Genomic DNA, 19,871 nt, shown 5'->3' with positions numbered 1-19,871 from the left:
CCGTGCCAGGGGCACCTGAGGGGCTGCACTGAGGCCCCAGCGGCCCGGGGGTCCCGGGGAGGCTAGGAACAGGAAGCCTGCACCTCCTGACCGGATTGGCCGGGCAGAGTGAGGGCTAGCGCCAGGGAGGGCCAGCTGTTCCCAGGGCAGGCACCCGGCGTCGGGGGGATGTGGGGAGGGTACAGAGGCCCCAGGGGTGGACAGGACTCATGGGAAGCCTGCAGAAGGCAGCCACTGGGGGAGGCACAGGCGTGGGGGCGGGGCCTGCGTTGCTGGGTTCCCCAGAATCCGTGGCCGGGGAGTGCAGACTGGGGGCAGGAGGGGACAGAAGCTCCCAGGTGGCCCCGGCCCTTGGCCGGACCATGGGACAGGGAGCGCCTGGGGAGGAGGGGCTGGGGGAGTAGGCCCGGCTCCCTCCAGAGGCATAGGGAGAAGGGGTCCCCGGGGGTGCCCAGCAGGAGTCCGACCCCTCAGCGCCTGGAGCCTGTGGCCAGCGCTCCCGCCCGCCCTCACACCTCAGGGTGGTGGTATGTCCATCCGGTCTGCGTCCCGGACCGGGAACAGCTGGTGAGTCCCTGAGGCTTGGTGCTGGCGAGGAGCGTGGGGTGGGGCCGGGCCCGAGGGGTCTGGCTCTTAGCCCTGGACGAGCAACTCCAGTGCGCTGGCCCAGCCCCTGGGCTCAGCGGCCAGGGCCGCCCCGCCCGGAGGACCGTCCCCCACGAGCCCCCGGCAGCCCGGGCGGCCAGAGCAGCTGCTTGGACACCATGTGGCAGGGCGGGCAGGTGGCTGGCTGGTCCCGGCCCCAGAAACCCGACCCCCTGAAGCAGGGCCCGGGACTCCCTCGGGCGGCGCTGGCCGGCCTCAGCTTTCACAATATTGTGGTGCAGCCTCTTCCAAGAACATTATTTGGTTTTGGAAATTGAACTAATTAGGTTTCTCCTGGGCTACCCGGTCCCCTCGTCCCTAATTAGCAGGAAATTGACAAGGGATTTACATGACTGAGGACAGTTTTACAAGTTCCAAATGTTTCTCCTGGGTCCCACCCTCCCCCACCCGCGGGAGAGGCGGGGAGCCCCCTCCCTTGAGGGCAGCCGTGTCCCCCGCCCTGCTGGCCGGCCCGGGTGGAGAGCCAGACGCAGAGCCCACCCGGCAGGAAGGGCTGTCCCGGGCCACAGGCCCAGCCAGGGCAGCAGCGGGAGCCCAGCAGGGGAGGCCCGGGCGCTGGCTTCCTTTCTCGCTGTTTGGTCCCACCCCTGCTCCCGCTGTCCGTCTGGGGGCCTCCCCCGCATGTTCCCAGCCACAAGTCCCCTGGGGGTCTCAGCCCTGATGGGGGAGGGGCACCTGGGGGGGCCAGGGCTGAGGCCCAGCCGGCTCCTGTCTCCTGGGGGCCGAGGGCAGGGGTGGTGCTGGGGCACTCGCCCGTCAGTGCCTCTGTCTCCCGTTCCAGGTGTTCTTGTGGGTTTGTGTTTAAGTGGGGGTGGGGGAAGTGCCCTGGGCAGCATGTGGGGTTGAGGGAGGCACCTGGGGCCCGAGCCCTTTGGCCGCCCCCCTGCCAGGCTCCCCGTTGACCCCGGCTCTTTGCACACAGACAACTTCTACCTGCGCAACCTGCCCCCCCAGCCCGCGCTGCTGCCCGCCAACCACAGCTTCCCGGGCGTGGCCCGCGCCGGCTCCTGCAGCCGGGACCGGGGTGAGGCCGGCTCCCTGCAGAAGGGCCCCAAGGAGTTCGACCGCTTCCTCATGGGCAAGGATAAGGCCGGCCAGGCGGCCGAGGGCAAGGACGAGGACAGCGGCAAGGATCGGCACAGGCTGGTGCTGCCGGTGCCGGCCGACGGGCACTGCAAGGAGGGCGGCCCCGTGCCCCGCGGCGCCTGCGAGGGCCGCCCCAAGCACCTGGCCTCCTGCCTGCTCAACGCCAAGGTGCTCAACGGCGAGGCGGGCAAGGCCGCGCTGCCCACCTGCGCAGGGGCTGTGCTGGGGTGGCCGGGCGCGGGCCCGGTGCCTTCTGGACGCTGCGCCAAGGAGGCGGCGGGCCCCGCCGAGCCCGGGCCGGCCTTTGGCGAGTGCCTGGAGCGGCGGCAGATGCTGCACCACGCCGTGTCCTACACGGTGCCCTCCGGGCCGCCCCCGCCCCTCAGCTCAGCCAGCGGCTCCTTCCCCTGCCTGCAACTGCACGCCGGCCCGGACGGGCTCTGCCCGCTGCAGGACAAAGCCCCCCGGGACCTGAAGGCCAGCGGGCCCACCTTCGTGCCTTCCGTGGGACACCTGGCTGACAAGAGCCGCCCCTGCCAGGCGGCCGAGGCCTGCGCCGTGGCTGGCGAGGGCAAGGAGAGGCACCTGGAGGGGGCCATGGCGCCCGACCACGCCGTGTCCTACGGTGTCTCCTACGCCCAGCTGAAGGCCGAGGGCAAGGGCGAGCGGCGGCCCGGGGGCTTCGAGACCGGCCCCAATCCGCGCCTCAAGGGCCTGGAGTATCTCGGCGGCGCCGGCCCGGAGGACACCTTCCCTGGGCTGCCCCAGGGTGGCCAGGACAAGGGCAGCTATTTTGAGTGGCCCCCCACCGCCCCCTCGCAGGACTGCGCCCGGTCCAGCCACCAGGACCCGCTGGTGGGGAAGGCCACACAGGCCTGCTGCACCTTGGACAGAGCCGCCAAGGAGGTCCCCGCGGGCCCCCCCGGGGTCCAGAAGGTGGCCCGCATCCGACATCAGCAGCACCCAGCGGCCCCGGAGGCGGAGCCGGGGGCGGTCGGGGCCGAGGTGAAGCGCAAGTCCCTGGAGCTGGCGTCCCTGGGCTACGGCGGGCCCCACCTGCCTCCGTGGGGCGTGCAGGCCGGCCAGGGCCCCACGGCGGCCGTCGGCGAGGAGCGCAAGGGCGGCGCCTACCTGGACCCCTTCAGCAGCGGCCTGCAGCCGGCGGCCCTCCTGTCCCAGGAGCTGCCCGCGCCGCCCGACGAGGTCTCGGCCATGAAGAGCCTGCTCAAGTACAGCCACCAGGCTCTGGCCGTGGGCCAGAAGCTGCCCTTCGTGGGCCTGGGTGGGCTCAAGGCCAGCTGTGTCCAGCAAGAAGCCAAGTTCCCGGCCCCCAAGGGCTCGGGCCCGGCCGACAGGCCCGACTGCGCCCGCAGCCGGGAGCTCGACACCGGGCACGGAGACGGGGAGGTGCGGCAGCCCCCTGTGGGCATTGCCGTGGCCTTGGCCCGGCAGAAGGACACGGCTGGCCGGCCCGAGGCGGCCTACGGCACCAACACTGGACGGCAGGGCCGGGCCGCCCCCACCTTCAAAGGTACGGCCCCACCCCTGCCCTGCAGCCCCCTCCCCCAGCTGCCAGAGTGGGGCCCCTGCCTGCCCGCTCCGGCTGCTGGCTCCCCAGCCTGCGCCCCTCGCCCCCGTGCAGCTGGTGCTGGGCCCCGTGCCACACACGCGCTGGACTTGGAAGCCGAGGAGGAGAGGACGCGGCTGTGCGATGACCGCCTGGGGCTGGCCGGCCGCGAGCTGCTGCAGTAAGAGCCAGGCTGAGCCCCGGGGGGGGGGGGCCGGGGTCTCCCGGAGCCACCCCCAGCTGACGGCAGCTTGCCGTGGTTTCGCAGGGACAGCAAAGACCTCGTGGAGTTCGCCCGGCTCCGCCCGGCCAGCAGCTGCCCGGGAGACCTGGCCCCCCACCTCCTGATGCAGAGCGGCCAGCTGGGCGGGGACCCCGCCCCGCACCCGCCCTGGCTGCCCCGCACCCGCAGCCCCTCCTTGTGGATGGGGGGACACTCCTACGGTCGGTGCTCGCCGGTGGGCCGGGGGCTGGCTCGGAGGAGTGACCCCCACCCCGCCGCCAACCCGCTGCTCTGCCCTCCCGCCACAGGCCTCAGCCACCCTGCCCTGCACCAGAACCTGCCTCCCGGCTTCCCCGCCTCCGTGCCCGGCTCCGTGCCCTCCGTGTTCCCCCTCCCCCAGGACGCCCCCACACAGCTGGTCATCCTGCCCTCGGAGCCCACGCCCCACGCCGCTCCTCACGCGCTTGGTAAGGGCCGGTGGGGCTGTGACGCGGCGGGGGCGGGGCAGGGGCGGTGGCTGACGGCTCTCTGCCCCGCCCGCAGCTGACGTCATGGACCAGGCCTCGCTGTGGCCCCCCATGTACGGGGGCCGCGGCCACACCTCGCACATGCAGCCCCCGGGCCAGCTCCCCGTCTACGCGAGGTCGCAGCTGCTGCGGCAGCAGAGGGCGGCGCAGGCGCTGGAGCTGCCTCGGGCCTCCCAGTTCCAGGTACTGACCCTTCCGCCCGGCCCGGCCCCCACAGTGGGGCGCAGGGGCGGAGCCTGGCTGAACCTGCGTCCCATCCCACCCGACAGCGTAAGCCGGAGGATCACCACCTGGAGCCCGAGGTGCCGGCCGCAGACAGGGCCCCGACGTCCACCCACAAGCCAGTTGCCTTAACCCCCACGGCCAAGGGCGCCTCCTTGGCCGCCGCCGCCGCAGGCCCGGCCAGGCTGCCACCCTGCTGCCACTCGCCCAGCCCGAAGCCCCCCGCCCGGTGCCCCAGCCCACCGCCGCACCCCAGTGCTCCCTGCACTTTAACCGTCTGCCCTGCCAGCAGCCCTGGGCCCAGCGCCGAGGTGCCCGGCGCCGAGGACAAGAGCGGGGAGGGCCAGCGGCCCGGAGCTGACCTCACCACCTTGGAGCCAGGTAACAGCAGGCGGAGCTGGATAGGGAGGGGCTGTGCAGCCTGGCGCCCCCCCGCTCCCCTTGGTAGGGCCCACGGGGGAGGCCAGTGGCCGGCTGGCCTAGCATGGCCAGCAAAGGGAGTGCGGTCCACGGCCCCGTGACCTGGGCCTGAGCCAGAGGGGTCTGCAGCAGCCCCCCGTCTGCCGCGCCCTGGCATGGGGCAAACCCCAAACCACCCCAGCTCCAGTGAGGCCACAGAGCCAGCAGAGGGTTTGTGTTTTGGGGTTTTTTTTTAGTTTTTCTCTAGTTTTTTCCTATTGCAGTTAATGGGGCGTGATGCCTCAGACCCACTGCCGCTGGTTCTGGGTCAGAAAAACTGACTGGGCCTCGTGCTTGCCTGTCCTGCCTGAGTCGGCCCCCGGGGACCCCAGAGGCCGAACGGGAGCCTCCTGCCCTCTCCTGACACGCCCCTCCTCCACAGACCTGCCTCCTGGATGCCCACGCCCCTCGGCCGGCATGGGCTTCGCCTCCCTGCCCGCGGACACACTGTCTGACCTCGTGGGCCCCGAAACTATGCAAACCGCCCCCCGGGGGGCCCCGCCCGAGCCCGCGGGGGCCTTCCTGCCCATGGGGCCGCCCCCCTGCCGCCCCAGGAGCCTGCAGGAGCCTGGGCTGCTCTCGGGGGCCAGGGAGCCCACCCAGGACCTCACCACGCCCCACCCTGCCGAGCGGGGACCCCCAGGGAAGGCGGCAGCCCCCAGTCCCCGAGAGGGGCTACAGGAACTGCAGTGTGGGGCCCTCGTCGAGGCCGGCAGCCCCGAGGCCCCCGGCCAGGCCTGTTCTACTCAGGGAGGGGGGCAGGAGGAGAGGACCGCGGAGCAGCAGCGGGAGGAGGGGGAGCAGGGGCCTGCGTCCGAGGCCCACGCCCCAGCCCCGGAGCCGCCAGCGGGGAGCCCGGGCACCCTCGGGGGGCACGAGGAGGGCACGTGCCAGGTGCCCGAGGCGGCCAGGTCGGAGGAAGGAAGCGTAGAGGACTTGGGGGACTGGGCAGCGCCTCCCGAGAGCAGCTGTCCGCCCAGGGTGCTGCCAGGCCTGGACGCCCTGGTGGCCGCCGCCGTCGACCTGGGAGACCTGCCCAGCGTGGACCCGCCGGGCGCCCGGCCCCCCAGCGCCACGCCCACGCCCACGCCCTGCAGCTCGGGGATGCACGGGATCGCCCTGCTCAGCGAGCTGGCCGAGCTGGAGGCGCAGAGGCAGAGGAGCGAGCGGGCAGCGCACGGTGAGCCGGGGCGGGGCCCGCAGACCCCGGGCCTGGGCGGTGGTCCCTGAAGCGGGCCGGGGCCACTCGTCCCCCCTTCCTGGGGAGCCGTGAGCAGGGACCGACACCAGGTCTGCTCCCAGGGGAGGTGAGCAGAGCCCTCAGGACCCAGGCCCCCTCCCTGCTGGCTCCCCAGGGACCACGTCCAGGGCACAGCTCCGACAGCTGTGGCCGTCCCGGTGTCACACTTGAGATGAGGGGATCGCGGAGGCCTCGGGGCAGGAGGGGAAGGGGCTGTCGCTGCCCCTGTCAGGCCCAGGAGGCTACGGCCAGGCCGTCCCTAGGCCTTGGTCCCCACACCGTGGACCCCAGGGGCGGCCTGTGCCGGGGAGGCCCCAGCTCCCCTGGAAGCCGCCCCCTGGCCGAGTGGCAGCCGCCCTCCCACTGGACCCCCGGGGAAGCCCCCGCTGCATGGGAGCAGCCCACCAGGCGCCCGTGCAGATCCGTGCGTTCCCACGACGCTGATGTCCTAGAGGGAACCGCAGTGCAGGGACGGTGGCCAGGGCTGCCTGCCCTGAGGGCGTGTCCAGGGCCCCTGGAGGGCTGTGCCCAGGAGAGCAAGCCAGGGGTTCCTGGCCAGGGCAGGTGCCCAGCCGGACCCCCAGGGAGGCCGTGCCTGGGCCCAGGGCGCGTGGATGAGGCGCTGCTGGGCCCCGACCCTGTGGGGGCTGCGGTGACTCCATCTGGGGCGCCCGTCTGGCCGTTGGCTGGTGCGTGCGTGTGAGTGACAGCTGGACCAGAGCCCATTTGCTGAATGAAAGCGTGAGGCTCACGTGTGCGGTGTGGGGGGCCGTGTCGGTGACCCGGCGTGCTGCAGCCACTGGCGGCGTGCGTCCAGCAAGCTCTGAGCCACGCCCACCCTGCTCTGCAGGTGCTCAGGCCCCTCCCCCAGGAACTGTCGGCCTGAGCAAGCCCCGTGGCCGCTGTGGTCGGTTTCCTGCTGCCCAGGCAGGATTTGCAGAAGGGGCAGGCAAGGATCCCTGAGTGTGGCCTGGGTGGTCCTGGCCTCCAGGGGCCTGGGGCGGGGCCGGAGAGGGGCCCATGAGCCAGCGGAAGCTGGGGGCTTGAAGCACCGTGGGCAGGGGGCTGCCCGCCCTGAGCCCAACCCCGCCCCCGGCCCCTGCTCCTTCCCCTCCTCTGCCTCTGAGGCTGAGCCTTGAGGGGGAGGACTGGGGTCTTGGCCCTGAACTTGAGTCCAGAGACTTGGGCGCCTCCAGGCGTCGGGAGTTAACCCTGGGTGTTCTGGGCCTGCTGCCGCCTTGCCCTGGGCTTGGTTTGCTGGGGTCTCCTGGGTGGGGCGGTGCTAGTCTGCGCGGGCCAGTGGGCCTGGCATTCTGCGGGGGTCCCGGCAGCTCCAAGTCCGCCTGTTCCTTTGCTGCTGCGGGTTCTCCTGGTGATCAGACACCTCCTGTGGGAGCCCCTGTGGCCGACTCCTGCCCGTCCTCCCTCGTGCACTGGAGTGACCGGGTGCCCCGGTCGGCCCTCGTCAGCCCCTCCTGTCAGGACGATGCTGGGCAGGAGCCGTGGTCGGGCCTTGGGGGCCCCTGGCTACGGGGGTGACGCCGCCTCGGCTCTCCCGCCCAGGCCCTCCTGGCTGGGACCCCGTGACTTCCCCCAGGTGCTTGTGGGACAGACGCCTCCCTGGGGGCTCCAGGCCTCTCCCCGGACGGCCATCCCATTCTGCTGGCTCAAGCTGAGGCCACAGCGGCCCCGCCCGGGCACACATGCAGGCACAGATATACACACGCGTGTGTCACACACACACCTGTCCCCCCGCCCCGTGGGCCCTCTCCTCTTCTTGCAAACTGTTTTGTTTAGAAGGCAGAGCGCTTCCGTCTGGTTCGCTCCCCACTGGCCATGATCGCTGGGCGGGGCCGGGCCGAATCCGGAACCAGGAGCTCCATCTGGGTCTCCCACGTGGGTGGCAGCTTCTGCTGCTTTTCCAGGCCAGAGCAGGGAGCTGGAGCAGCCGGGACTCGAACCGGAGCGCCCGTGGGATGCTGGCGGCACAGCGCCGGCCTCGTGTGTGCTTCCCTGCCTAGCCCAGGGCCCGAGTTTGCTAGAATGTTCTTTGCTGGGGTGTGGCCCTGAGGGGAGGAGGGGCCCAGACCTCAGAGCTGCCCAGACGTCAATACGCATGCTGGGTGGGAGGACACGGTGGACGGGCGGAGGACGGGCGGGGCAGCCGCTGGCCTAAACCAGAGCCCAGAGCCGCACATCGGAGTAGCCAAGCGCACGGGCTCCTGACGGGGGCGTCCTGGGCCGGGGCCACGCCCGTTTCGTGTCCTCTGTCCAGGGCGTCCACTCGTAGCAGCTGTGAACCTCCAACACCACCCGAGTCCACCACAGGTCCCCGGGGCGCTGCAGGGAGCTGGGAGGAGCCCCCGTTGCCACGGACACGGTGGGCTGGGGGAGGGGCAGCAGGCCCCACCCTGCGGCCAAGGGGGCTTCTCTCCAGCCAGGCGCCAGGCCTGGTGGCTGCGTCGCTCCCACCCCCTGCCTGGCCCTTCTGGGTCCCCACGTCCTGGGAGCTGTGTGGGCTCGGGCTCAGGGCTGCGCTGAGGCGGGTCGGGAGCCCCTTGAGGGCAGTGCCGCCGCCTTCCTGTGCCTGTGCTGACCCTCCTGTCCCCCCCAGCAGCGGAGGACGTGCTGGCCTTCAACCTGCAGCATCTAGCCACGCTGGCCACGGCCTGGTCTCTGGTGGAGGCCGCCGGCCTGGACAGTGCAGCCGCCTCGGCCCGGCCTCCAGCTGCCGACCCCCGCGGCGGCCCCAGGCTGACCCCTCGCATGCAGATTCTGCAGCGCAAGGACACCTGGGCCCCCAAGACCAAGCCTGTGAGTGGGAGCCTGGCCCGCACTGCTCGGAACCGCGCCGGGGGGACCCCCTGCACCCGGGCTGCCACCCCGTCCTCAGGCCCCTGTGCCCCTGCCCGCAGGTGTGCCCCCTGAAGACCGCCATCGACCAGCTGGACACCCAGGAGGTGGAGCTGCGCGTGCGGCTGGCGGAGCTGCAGCGGCGCTACAAGGAGAAGCAGCGGGAGCTGGCGCGGCTGCAGCGCAAGCGTGACCACGAGTACGGGGGGGCCCTGGCGGGAGACGCCCCCGCAGAGGCTGGGCCAGGGGGGCCCCTGGGCTGCGGCACGGCCTCGGGAGCTGTTGCTGTGTGTGCAGGACGTGGGCTGCGGGGAGCTGGGGGCAGGAGGGACCTGGCCGAGCTGGCCGCCTGCCCGGCTCCTCAGGCCAAGTCTTGGCACACGCCCACCCGGTCTTGGCCCCTCTGACGGCCCCTCCTGCGCCCCCAGGAGAGACGAGCGCTCCCGCAGCCCCGCTCGGCGGGGGCCCGGCCGGCCCAGGAAGCGCAAACACTCCAGCTCGCTGCCCGCCCTGCGCCCCGGGGCCCAGCTGGCCCGGCGTGACAGCAAGAAAGTCAGGTGAGCGCCCGAGGCGGTGGCGGCTGCAGCCAAGGGCAGGCGTGGCCAGCCGGGGCGTGGGTCTGGGCTCCCGCAGGCCCCGTGTGCCCGCATGGAGGTGGGGGTGTCCCTTGCTCAGCCCCTCCCTGCGCCCCACCAGGGGGCTCCAGGCTCCCGGCCAGGGCGTCATGGTCCCCCGGGGGCAGGCCACGTTGGGGGGGCCCCGGCAGCGTGGGTGCCGCGCGGCCGCTGTGCCGCGTTATTGCCCATTACGCGCCCGGCGCGCTCGTCGGCACGCTCCGGGCCCGGCGTAATTGTCCTTCTCGGCTACAAATTGCCTCTCCCGGCAGGCCCATCTGCATAAATCCTCCGGTGCCTCCACGCGCCCGGCATCAATCCTGATGATTTGGTAATAATAGTTAAATCGGCACTAAATGGTTCCTTCAATTAAGACAGAGGCAAAAAATTAATCTCAAGGCTTTATGTCACAAAACGTTAGCAAACGCCGAGAAGGTTGCGGGCTGGGGGGGGGGGGGGTCCTGCGTGAGCTGCCTGTGTTCACCATATGGCCGGGGGCCCTCCCTGGCGGCCGCTCTGCCTGCCCAGGTGCCGCTCGGCGGGAGGGGCCGGGCTGTGGCCAGGGAGGCAGGGTGGGCCCTGCAGCTTCTCCTGGCCCCAGGTCTGTGTCTCAGCCCTCGTCCCGGGCCTGGAGGCAGCGGCCTTGGGACGGGAGCAGAGCCGCGTCCAGGCTTCCGCGTCCTGAGGAGCAGGCCTCTGGCCGCGCCCTCCCCGCCTCCCTGCAGGCCGGCACTCGCAGCGGGGGCGGGGGTGGGGGCTCCTGCCTGTAGGAAGTGGGGGTGGGCGTGCAGGGCCCAGTGGCTTCCTGCCCGGCCTCCGCCAGCCGAGGCCCAGCCCCCCCCCCCCCCGACAGGAAGGTGAAAGGGGACACAGCCCCGCGAGGCCAAGGTCGGGCCAGGGTCGTTCTCCGTCTGTGGTTGCCATGACACCACGGGCGCCTCTGTCCCCCACAGGAAATGGGGGTGGGAAGGGACAGGAAGTCACGCTCCTGGCATGGGGTTGCTGGGGAGGGGCCCCGGCAGAATCTGGGTGCCTGGGGGGTCTGCCCCAGGCCGGAGGAGACAGCACCCTGTGGGACGGTCTCAGCCTCCCCGCTCCTGGGCCCTGCGGGGGTGTGAGCGCTGGGGTGCAGGGCTGGCAGGTGGGTGCAGGATGGCACCCCTGGAAGGGTCTGAGCCGGCCCCTGCAGACGGGGGTGGGGTGCGGGGTGATCCGGCTGCTGCCAGCACTGCCCTGGCGGGGGTGGAGCCTCAGGAGCTGCCCCAGCCCCCTGGCTCCCCAGACTGGCCTTCCTCAGTCCCCACCCCACCCTCAGAGGGTGGCCTGTGTTCCCGGTGGAAGGAGTGGGGCTGAGACCCAATACACGGGGTCCAGGAGCCGGAGCTGGGGGCTGCCTTCCAGGGAGCCCGGGCCTGGCTCCGACCCCGCCTCCACGGCCTGGCCGCTGGGTCTTTGGGGTCACCGTCGGACAGCAGCTGAACGGTGTCCTTCCCGGCCTGGTGGGAAGACGGGGCACAAACGCCCCCTCCCAGCGAGGCGGGGCAGGCGGGGTGGGGGTGGCCACCAGGACCCCGGCTGCCAGCAGGTGCGGGGGGCTGGATGCCGGCTCCGCCACCACACTGCCTGCTCGGGGCGGGGCCCTCTCCGGGGACCACCAGACAGCAGGCTCCTGTGCCCCACGTCCCCAGGGCCGTGCGGGCCAGCCTGAGCCTGCTGTGCGCGGAGCTGCGCGGCTCCGGCGAGCCCCCGAAGAAGCGGAACAGACTGGAGAAGAGCGTGTACGCGGGACTGCAGGCCGCGGTGAGCCCCGGGGGCAGGAAGCGGGGTGCACCGGTGGGGACCCCGAGCCGGGGCTGCTCGCCAGCGGGGCCTGGCTGTGGGCTCCGTGGTGCTCCCCCCAACCCAGCTCTACAGGTTCTTGCAGAGACGTGGGGATGACCCCACGCGTGGCCACAGCACCAGGTGCCCGCGTGGTCAGGGAGGCACCCCTCTTTCCCACCGTCCTCCTTCCCAGGGTCCCACCTGGTGTCACCCAGTTCCCTGCCAGAGCAGGACGCGGCTCCTGGGCCTCCCCTTTACCAAAGCAAGGGCCCCGACCCCCAAGTCCCCCGGGCCCTCGTCCCCAGCCCCTGCCTGGGCACACAGTCAGGGACCGTGGGCTGGGGTGGGCAGATGTCCCCGCTGCCCTTTCTGAGGTCACCGGCCTGGAGGCGCCACTTCCGGAGCCGGGCGGCAGCAGCAGGGCCGGGGCCCAGAGTCCGGGGCCGCAGCGGGGGGGCCCCGTCGCGAAGCTGCCGCCGCCCCCTTACAGGAGAAGGTGCGGTGCAGGAAGCTGGGTGGCCAGCGCGAGCTGGCGTCCGCCGTGGCCCAGCTGAAGCCCAAGGCCAGGGCCCAGGCGCTGCCTGCCGGCCTTGGCCCCTTTCAGCGGAAGGAGGCCGCGCCGGGGGGACGCGTCCCCAAGAAGTTGTCCCGGGCCAAGAGCGCCAGGGCAGCCGCTGGGCACCCACGGGCTGGCGGCGACGGCGGCAGGGAGGCAGCCACATTCCCCGCCCCACCGGCCACGGCCCGGACGCCCGACGCAGGCAAGTGCTTTGAGGGCTGGGCCCCGGGAAGGGTCAGGCAGAGGCCATGACCACCCCAGACCCGGCAGGGAGGTTCCAGGGAGGGCGTCCTGGAAACCAGGGTTAAAAATAACCACCCCTGCCCGGCCGGCTGACCCCAAGAGGTTATCTGGCCCCCAACGAGCACGCGTGTCCGCAGAGCCTGGAGAGACCCGCTTCCTCCCCCAGCCCTTCCCCGGGAAGCAGGCCGGGCCTGAGCTCCAGGGTGGCTGGGAGAGGGCAGTGGGCGGGGACCCTCAGTCCACCGAGGCCAGACCCCCAGCGCCCAGGCTGCTTCCTGGGCAGGTCCCACCCAGACCTGGAATCAGTGGGTGCCCGTGACTCCCCCAGGCAGCGGCTACGACAGCGAGGACTGCCAGGCCCTCCTGGGAACGGACGCCGCCCGCAAGGAGCCCGGGCTGCTGCTGCATGCGGGGGCCGGCGCAGCCATGCTAGGGCCGTCCCCCTCGTCCGTGGTCAAGATGGAAGCCAACCAGAAGGCCAGGAAGAAGAAGGAGAGGCAGGGGCTGCTGGGTAAGCAGAGGCCGGGCGCCGGGGTGGGGCCACAGCGGGACCCCCGTGACGGCCTCTGCTCCCCGTGCAGGGGCCTGCCGCCTGTCCAGCCCTGAGGGCGAGGTCAAGATCAAGAGAAGGACCGGGAAAGTGAACGTGGGCGCCCAGCTGGAGCGGGCACCAGGCCGGCGGCCTCCAGGAGCCGCAGGCAAGGAGAAAGCCAAGGGGAAGGCCAAGGCCGGCCTGCGTCCAGAGCCAGGGGCCGCCCCCAGCAGGGACGGACTCTTCGGGCCCACCCGGGCCTTCCCCTGCCGCGGGGAGGGCAGCAAGCTGGCCAGCGAGCGGCTCCAGAGGGCCACGCGCAGGAGCGCCGTGCTGCAGCCGGCACTAAGGGTGAGACGGCACCCGCCGCGGGGGGCGGGGCTGGGCCAGGAGGCCGGGGCCCCGCCCTCATCCCCCACCCTGTCCCCCTCCCCTCGCGCAGAGGAAGAACGGTGCGCTGTCCATCACCCTGTCGGCCCGCAACGCCAAGGCCGTCCTGGGGAAGGGCAGGAAGCCGGGCAAGGTGAAAGCCAAACCCTCCAGCAAGCAGGTAGCAGCCCCCGCCCCGGGCAGCCCCCGCCCCAGCCTGACGCCCCTGCCCCCACCTGACGGCCGGCCGCGCCCCTGCAGGGCCAGGGCCGGGCCATGAGCCGGCTGCTGGAGAGCCTGGCCGGGGACGACGACTTCCAGGTCGAGGACGACAGCAGCCTCTCCGAGGAGGACGAGGACCAGGAGGCGGGCCGCCTGAGCGCGGAGCAGAGCGCGGCCCTGGGTGAGCGGCGGGCAGCGGGCGGGCACCCGGCCTGGGCGGTGGCAGGGCCGGCGGGCCCCTGAGCACGGCCTGGGCAGTGGAGGGGCCGGGGCCCCTGAGTGCGGCCTGGGCGGTGGTGGGCCGCGGGCGCTGACCCTGTGCCGCCTGCAGCGCGCTCCTGCACCATTCACAAGGAGGACCTGCAGGACGGGCTCCCCGTGCTCATCCCCAAAGAGGACAGCCTGCTGTACGCGGGCAGCGTCAGGACCCTGCAGCCACCGGACATGTGAGGCCCTGCGGGTGTGGGCGCGGGCGGGCAGCTGGGCCTTGGCCCCTCACCCCTCACCCCTCACCCCTCACCCGCTCCCCCCAGCTACAGCATCGTCATCGAGGGCGAGAGAGGCAACCGGCAGCGCATCTACTCGCTGGAGCAGCTGCTGCAGGAGGCGGTGAGGGCGGCTCTGCCTCCCGGCCAGCCTGGGGGGACAGCAGCCGAGGCCTGCCCGCTCCCGCTCACCGCGGCGCCTTCCCGCAGGTCCTGGATGTCCGGCCGCAGTCCAGCCGGTACCTCCCGCCCGGCACACGGGTCTGCGCCTACTGGAGCCAGAAGTCTCGGTGCCTGTACCCAGGCAACGTGATCCGAGGTGAGTCCGCCCAGCCCCCGCCCGCCCTGCCTGGGAGGCCGTGCCCATGCCCGCGCCGGCTGCCGAGACAGAAACGGCTCCCTGGTGCCCAGGGCGGGAGGCGGCAGCTCCCGTGGGCGGCTGGGCAGAGCGGGAGGGGCCCGGAGCCCTGTGTGTGCAGCTCCGGTGGCCCTGCCTCCCGACGCCGGGAGCTTCAGTCGTCTGAGGCTGGCGCAGCCAGGACGGCGGCACCTCCAGGCGTGGACGGAGCGACAGCTGTCCTGGCACACATACCTGTGCATGGCGGGGGGGCGCTGACAGGGCGGTGACGTCCCGGGCTGTGGACAGCGAGGCGCCAGCCCCGTGCCCAGGCCGCGCTCAGGGCCCGGGCCGTGTGCAGGAGCCTCGAGCGACGAGGACGAGGGCCTGGACTCGGTGGTGGTGGAGTTTGACGACGGGGACACCGGCCACATCGCGGTCTCCAACATCCGGCTGCTGCCGCCCGACTTCAAGATCCAGTGTGAGCCCACAGCCCCAGCGCCCTCCCCGCGGGGCCCCGGCAGCCGACGGCGCCCGCGGCCACGGCACCAGCCCCTCGTCCGCTCTAACGCAGGCACAGAGCCCTCTCCAGCCCTGCTGGTGCCCGGCAGCTGCCGGAGGCCCAAGAAGGCGAGCAGCGAGGCGCCCCCGCCCGGCGAGGCCCCCGCCCCCAGCCTGTCGCCCAAGCTGCAGGACTGCCCTGACGCCCCCAAGACCCCTGGGAAGAAATCCATCGGCAAAGACAAGGCCGGTACGGGCCGGACCTCCGGGCTCCTGGGAGGGAGGGGGCGGGGTGCTCCCAGGAGGGGCACATGGACAAGGCAGCGCCGCTGACCACTGCTCCCTGCCCTGCCCCCACCCCCCCCAGGCAAAGCCGAGCTCCTCACCTCAGGTGCCAAACCCCCCACGGGGGCCTCGGAGCACTTCCTGGGCCGCCGGTGCGGCCCCCTGCTGAGCTGGTCGGCCGTGGCACAGAGCAAGCGCCGGGCAGCGGCGGCCGGCAGGGCCCCCGGGCTGCTGCAGAACCTCTTCCAGCTGCACGGCGGCGCCAGGAAGCTGCGGGCCCGCGAGGCCCTGTTCCCCGTGCACAGCGTGGCCGCGCCCGTGTTCGGCAACGGCTTCCGCGCAGACTCCTTCAGCAGCCTGGCCAGCTCCTACGCGCCCTTCCTGGGCGGTGGGGCCGGCCCGGGGCTGCCCGGCGGCGCCCACAAGCTGCTGCGGGCCAGGAAGGCGGAACGGGCGGAGGCCGAGCGGGCCGGGCGGCGGCGGGCGGGCAGCGAGTTCCCGGTCAAGCTGGACCACGAGGGCGTGACCTCCCCCAAGAACAAGAACTGCAAGGCGCTGCACGCGGGCGACAAGGACTGCGGCCCCCGGCTGCCGCGGCCCCTGCCCGGCCCCGGCTACGCGCACCCGGCCCTCGTGGGCAAGGACAAGAAGGGGCGGGCGCCCGTGCACCCGCTGCCCGTGGGGCTGGCCCTGCGCAAGTACGCGGGCCAGGCCGACTTCGCCCTGCCCTGTGACAGCGACTGCCACAGCTCCTACTCCGACGAGGACGAGCTGGGGCTGGCGGCCGCCGTGCCGCCGCGCTTCCTCGCCCGCCTGCCCACCTCGTCCTCCTCGTCCGGCTCCTCCACCTCCTCCTCCTCGGGCTCCGTGTCCACGTCCAGCCTCTGCTCCTCGGACAACGAGGACTCCTCCTACAGCTCGGACGACGAGGACCCGGCCCTGCTGCTGCAGACCCGCCTGGCCCAGCCCGTGCCCGCCCTCCTGGCCCAGCCCGAGGCCCTGCGCTCCAAGGGGGCCGGCCCCCACGCCCATGCCCCGCGCTGCTTCCTGTCCAGGGCCGCGGTGGCCGGCGTGGGCGCGGGCGCCGGGCCCGGCAGCAGTGGCGGCGGTGGCAGGGCCAAGTTCAAGCGCAAGGAGGCCCTGAGCTTCTGCAGAGCCAAAGAGGCCTCCCGGAGGCAGCGGCTGCCGTCCGCGTCCGCGGAGAACCGGCCAAAGATCTCCACCTTCCTGCCCGCCCGGCAGCTGTGGGAGTGGTCAGGGAACCCCACGCAGGTAGGAGCACCACCCTGCGTCCTCACCTTCCCCTCGCGCAGGAAGGGGAGGGGGAAGCCTGCCCGCGAGGCCCCGCCCCCGGCTGCTGGGCCCTCTGCACCTGCAGCCGGCAGCCCCTGGAGCTCCGCCCCCGCTGTGTCCCGCAGAGGCGTGGCATGAAGGGCAAGGCCAGGAAGCTGTTCTACAAGGCCATCGTGCGAGGCACCGAGACCCTGCGCGTCGGGGACTGCGCCGTCTTCCTGTCGGCTGGGAGGCCCAACCTGCCCTACATTGGCCGCATCGAGAGCATGTGGGAGTCCTGGGCCAGCAACATGGTGGTCAAGGTCAAGTGGTTCTACCACCCCGAGGAGACCAAGCTGGGAAAGCGGCAGAGCGACGGCAAGGTGAGGGCCCGGCCCCCGCCGAGAGGCCACGCCCAGCCAGGGCCCACGGCAGCCCCGCCCCACCCCGCTCCGCCCATGGCCCTGAGAGCAGTTCTCACGGAGGGCCCTGCACGGCAGGCCCAGGCTCCCAGACCCCGCCATGGCTGCCCTGGGCCCCACCCACGGCTGCCCCAGGCCCCTCCCAGGGCTCCCCCAGGCCCCTCCCAGGGCTCCCCCAGCCCCTCCCAGGGCTCCCCCAGGCCCCACCCAGGGCTCCCCCGGGCCCCGCCCAGGCTCCCAGGCCCCGCCCAGGGCTCCCCCAGGCCCCGCCTAGGGCTCCCCTAGACCCCCCAGGCCCTGCTCTTGGCTCCCCCAGGCCCCACCCAGGGCTCCCCCAGGCCCCACCCAGGGTTCCTGGGCCCCACCCACGGCTGCCCCAGGCCCCACCCAGGGCTCCCCCAGGCCCCACCCAGGGTTCCTGGGCCCCACCCAGGGCTCCCCCAGGCCCCTCCCAGAGCTCCCCTGGGTCCCACCCAGGGTTCCTGGGCCCCACCCAGGGCTCCCCCGAGCCCCACCCAGGGCTCCCCTAGACCCCCCAGGACCTGCTTTTGGTTCCCCCAGGCCCCTCCCAGGGCTCCCCTGGGCCCCACCCAGGGTTCCTGGGCCCCACCCAGGGCTCCCCCAGGCCCCACCCAGGGCTCCCCCGGGCCCCGCCCAGGCTCCCAGGCCCCGCCCGGGGCTCCCCCAGGCCCGCCTAGGGCTCCCCTAGACCCCCCAGGCCCTGCTCTTGGCTCCCCCAGGCCCCACCCAGGCTCCCAGGCCCCGCCCAGGGCTCCCCCGGGCCCCGCCCAGGCTCCGCGGTGGCCTCCAGCGCCCGTGTGCCCGCCCGCCCGCCCGCAGCACGCGCTGTACCAGTCGCAGCACGAGGACGAGAACGACGTGCAGAGCATCTCCCACAAGTGCCAGGTGGTGAGCCGGGAGCAGTACCAGCAGCTGAGCCGCAGCCGGCGCGGCCGGGACCGCCAGGACCTCTACTACCTGGCGGGCACCTACGACCCCACCACCGGCCGCCTGGTGACGGCCGAGGGCGTGCCGGTCCTCTGCTGAGCCGCCGGCCCGCAGTCCTCGAGAGATGAGAATCCAAGCCATATTTCCTAGTACCTCGGACCGGCTCCCGCCTGGGAAGCAGGGATCAGGTGTGTTATTTATTTCTCTGTACATAGCGTGTCGGGGGTTTCATGGACACAGTGGAAACGGACTTCCCCGCCCTGGGGACGAGGTGCGTGCGTGTGCGTGCGTGTGCGTGTGTGTGCGTACGTGTGTCGGGGTTCTGTCCGGGGTTTTCTTTGGAAATGCACTGTTCTCGGCCGCTGGGGCGGCAGGCGGGGAGGGGCGGGCCCCAGGGGTCACCCCGGGGGACAGCTGTGTGGGCGGGAAGTCGCTCATCCGTGTAGACAAAGGCTTCCGGAAGCCAGAGCAGAGTCCCCGCAGCAGCCACAAGGATCTTACCTCTGTTTCCTACGACAAAGACGAACAAATCCCTCCCGGCGGCGGCGGCGGCGGCGGCGCAGGCGCAGGCTCCCCTCTCGTCCCTTGAATATTCCAGGTGTTGCTGGGCCGCTCGGCCAGCTCCTGCCCCTCCCCCCGCCCTAGCCCAGGCTCCGAGCCCCTTCCTGGGCTCCAGGATGCTGGGCCCCCTTTACAGGGCCCTGGAAAGAGACCCCTCCCCACGCGACCCCATCCCAGCCCCCGGGAGGGCCCTGCCCTCTCCTTCTCTTCCCCCCACCCCACCCCACCCCGGGAGCCGTGGCGGGGGGGCAGCTTGGTGGGCTTGCGCCGGGGGCGGGGACCCCCATGCCCACATGCAGGGCCCCCGGGGCTGTGGACTGGGCCCCCCACCCCTCCCCCAGGCCCCCCTGTAAGCCCCAGGACCAGCTCTGTGTGGACACGGCCTGGGAATGGCAGGTGTGGGTGGGTGCCTGGCCCCTGCCCGCAGGCCGGTTCAGGCCGACCTGGAGCCCCTCCCACCCCTCCCCGCTGCCCCCCATTCCTGCGGCTCCACGGGAGGGGCCGGTGGGCGAGTGGGGTCCCGTCTCCGTCTTGGCACGAGTGCAATATTCATTCCTGGTGGCGTCGGGGGACGTGGAGTGCAGGAGCCGGGCCGCGTGGCTGCGTGGCCGCCGCTCCGTGCGGGGCCGGCCTCTGCCCTCCGTCCGCCCGCCTGAGCCGGCAGCCGCGAGACGTGTAAATGTGTAACTAAGAGGAGGGTTGGATTTTTTTTCAATGTAAACACTAAAAACAAACAAAAACACAGGTTTTATGAACAGCAAACTATGTAAAGGCATTTTAGTATTAAATTTTTTATTGATAACTTGCTTAAGAATAAATATATAAACTATTGTCAGGCCCTCCCTCCACCGGGATCTGCGCTGCCCCGGCCCGAGACCCCCAGGGCCAGGGCCCCTCTCCTGGGCAGCCTCCCGAGGGGGAGGGGACGCGCCTTCCCCAGGCCCAGCTGCGGGGTCAGGAGCGGCTCAGGGTAGGGGGCGCCCCAGACAGTCCCGCCCCCAGCAGGCTGCATCCCGGACTCCCGGGACGAGGCCTGGCTGGGATGGGAGACCCCGAGTAGGGGAGCCAGGACACGGGGGGCCCCCCGGGGGTCTGCTCGCCTTCTCAGCACCCCAGCACTTCCTCCGCGGGGCCCAGCAGGAGCAGGCGGTGACCCCGGTGACCGCTGTCAGCCCAGCCCCTGGGCGGAGGCCCCTGAGCGCAGCCCGTGGTGGCTGAGGTTGGGCTGTGCCGGCGGCCCGGAGCCTGCGCCAGTTGGGAGGGCGCCCTGGGCTAGGGAGGTCCAGGCTGGGGCTCGGGGCGGGAGGCCGACTGGACCCGGCTTCTGGCTTCAGGGACCTGCTGTGGGCCTGGGGGACTTCAGAGCCTTTCTAGGGAGCGTCCAGGCCAGAACAGGGCCAGGGCCACGGTCTGAGCCCCGGGGGCCCCTGGGCCAGGGTTTGTGATGAGCCACCACCTCCTGCCGCTCCAGGGGCAGCTTCTCCGAGCTGGAGCCGCTGGGCCTGGGCTCAGGGTTCCCAGCTGCAGGCTGGGGCAGACTGGGCAGGCTTCCCAGAAGAGGCGATATGCAGGCCTGCACTATCTGCTGGACAAGGGGGTGCCCCTGAGGGCACCAAGGGGCCACAGACTGGCCCAGGGCCAGGCGGTCAGTCTGGGGAGGGGTCCTGAGGTGGGAGGGCCCAGATCAAGGCGGGTGCTGCACACGGGCAGGAACGTGGGCAGGTGGGTGAGCCCGGGAGGCAGGTGCACACTGGGGCAGAGCCGTGGGGGCCCACAGTGGGCGTGGGTGGCCCCAGCCTCAGGGTTCCCACCCCCCCATGCTAGGAGCTCAGCAGGGGCATCCGTGGGCCCAGGGGT

General features: G+C 72.4%; 1 protein-coding gene across 3 annotated transcripts in view; it reads left to right on the top strand.

Annotated features, from left to right (window-relative positions):
• BAHCC1 (BAH domain and coiled-coil containing 1) overlaps positions 1-18,844 on the top strand; it is a 45,803-nt gene extending 26,959 nt beyond the window's left edge. For 2 of the 3 annotated variants that reach the window (XM_070060164.2, XM_070060162.2), the window contains 24 exons: positions 1,589-3,283; positions 3,395-3,500; positions 3,588-3,763; positions 3,851-4,009; positions 4,086-4,252; positions 4,339-4,672; positions 5,133-5,930; positions 8,605-8,804; positions 8,906-9,042; positions 9,272-9,400; positions 11,146-11,257; positions 11,769-12,043; positions 12,413-12,591; positions 12,662-12,963; positions 13,055-13,162; positions 13,243-13,384; positions 13,535-13,649; positions 13,737-13,812; positions 13,899-14,007; positions 14,387-14,506; positions 14,600-14,776; positions 14,894-16,083; positions 16,230-16,466; positions 17,346-18,844. In XM_070060164.2, coding sequence (XP_069916265.2) covers positions 1,589-3,283; positions 3,395-3,500; positions 3,588-3,763; positions 3,851-4,009; positions 4,086-4,252; positions 4,339-4,672; positions 5,133-5,930; positions 8,605-8,804; positions 8,906-9,042; positions 9,272-9,400; positions 11,146-11,257; positions 11,769-12,043; positions 12,413-12,591; positions 12,662-12,963; positions 13,055-13,162; positions 13,243-13,384; positions 13,535-13,649; positions 13,737-13,812; positions 13,899-14,007; positions 14,387-14,506; positions 14,600-14,776; positions 14,894-16,083; positions 16,230-16,466; positions 17,346-17,552 — 7,250 coding nt within the window. In that variant the 3' untranslated portion in view covers positions 17,553-18,844. The remainder of the gene's footprint in view (positions 1-1,588; positions 3,284-3,394; positions 3,501-3,587; positions 3,764-3,850; positions 4,010-4,085; positions 4,253-4,338; positions 4,673-5,132; positions 5,931-8,604; positions 8,805-8,905; positions 9,043-9,271; positions 9,401-11,145; positions 11,258-11,768; positions 12,044-12,412; positions 12,592-12,661; positions 12,964-13,054; positions 13,163-13,242; positions 13,385-13,534; positions 13,650-13,736; positions 13,813-13,898; positions 14,008-14,386; positions 14,507-14,599; positions 14,777-14,893; positions 16,084-16,229; positions 16,467-17,345) is intronic. The other variant, XM_089318587.1, reaches the window with a different exon arrangement.
• The last annotated feature ends 1,027 nt before the right edge of the window (positions 18,845-19,871 follow it).

Source organism: Oryctolagus cuniculus, chromosome 17 (assembly GCF_051225735.1).
Source record: "Oryctolagus cuniculus isolate XC-2025 breed Fujian yellow rabbit chromosome 17, ASM5122573v1, whole genome shotgun sequence".
Classification (NCBI taxonomy): domain Eukaryota; kingdom Metazoa; phylum Chordata; class Mammalia; order Lagomorpha; family Leporidae; genus Oryctolagus; species Oryctolagus cuniculus.
Note: the sequence above shows the minus strand (reverse complement) of the source record. Positions and strands in the feature narration are given on the sequence as shown.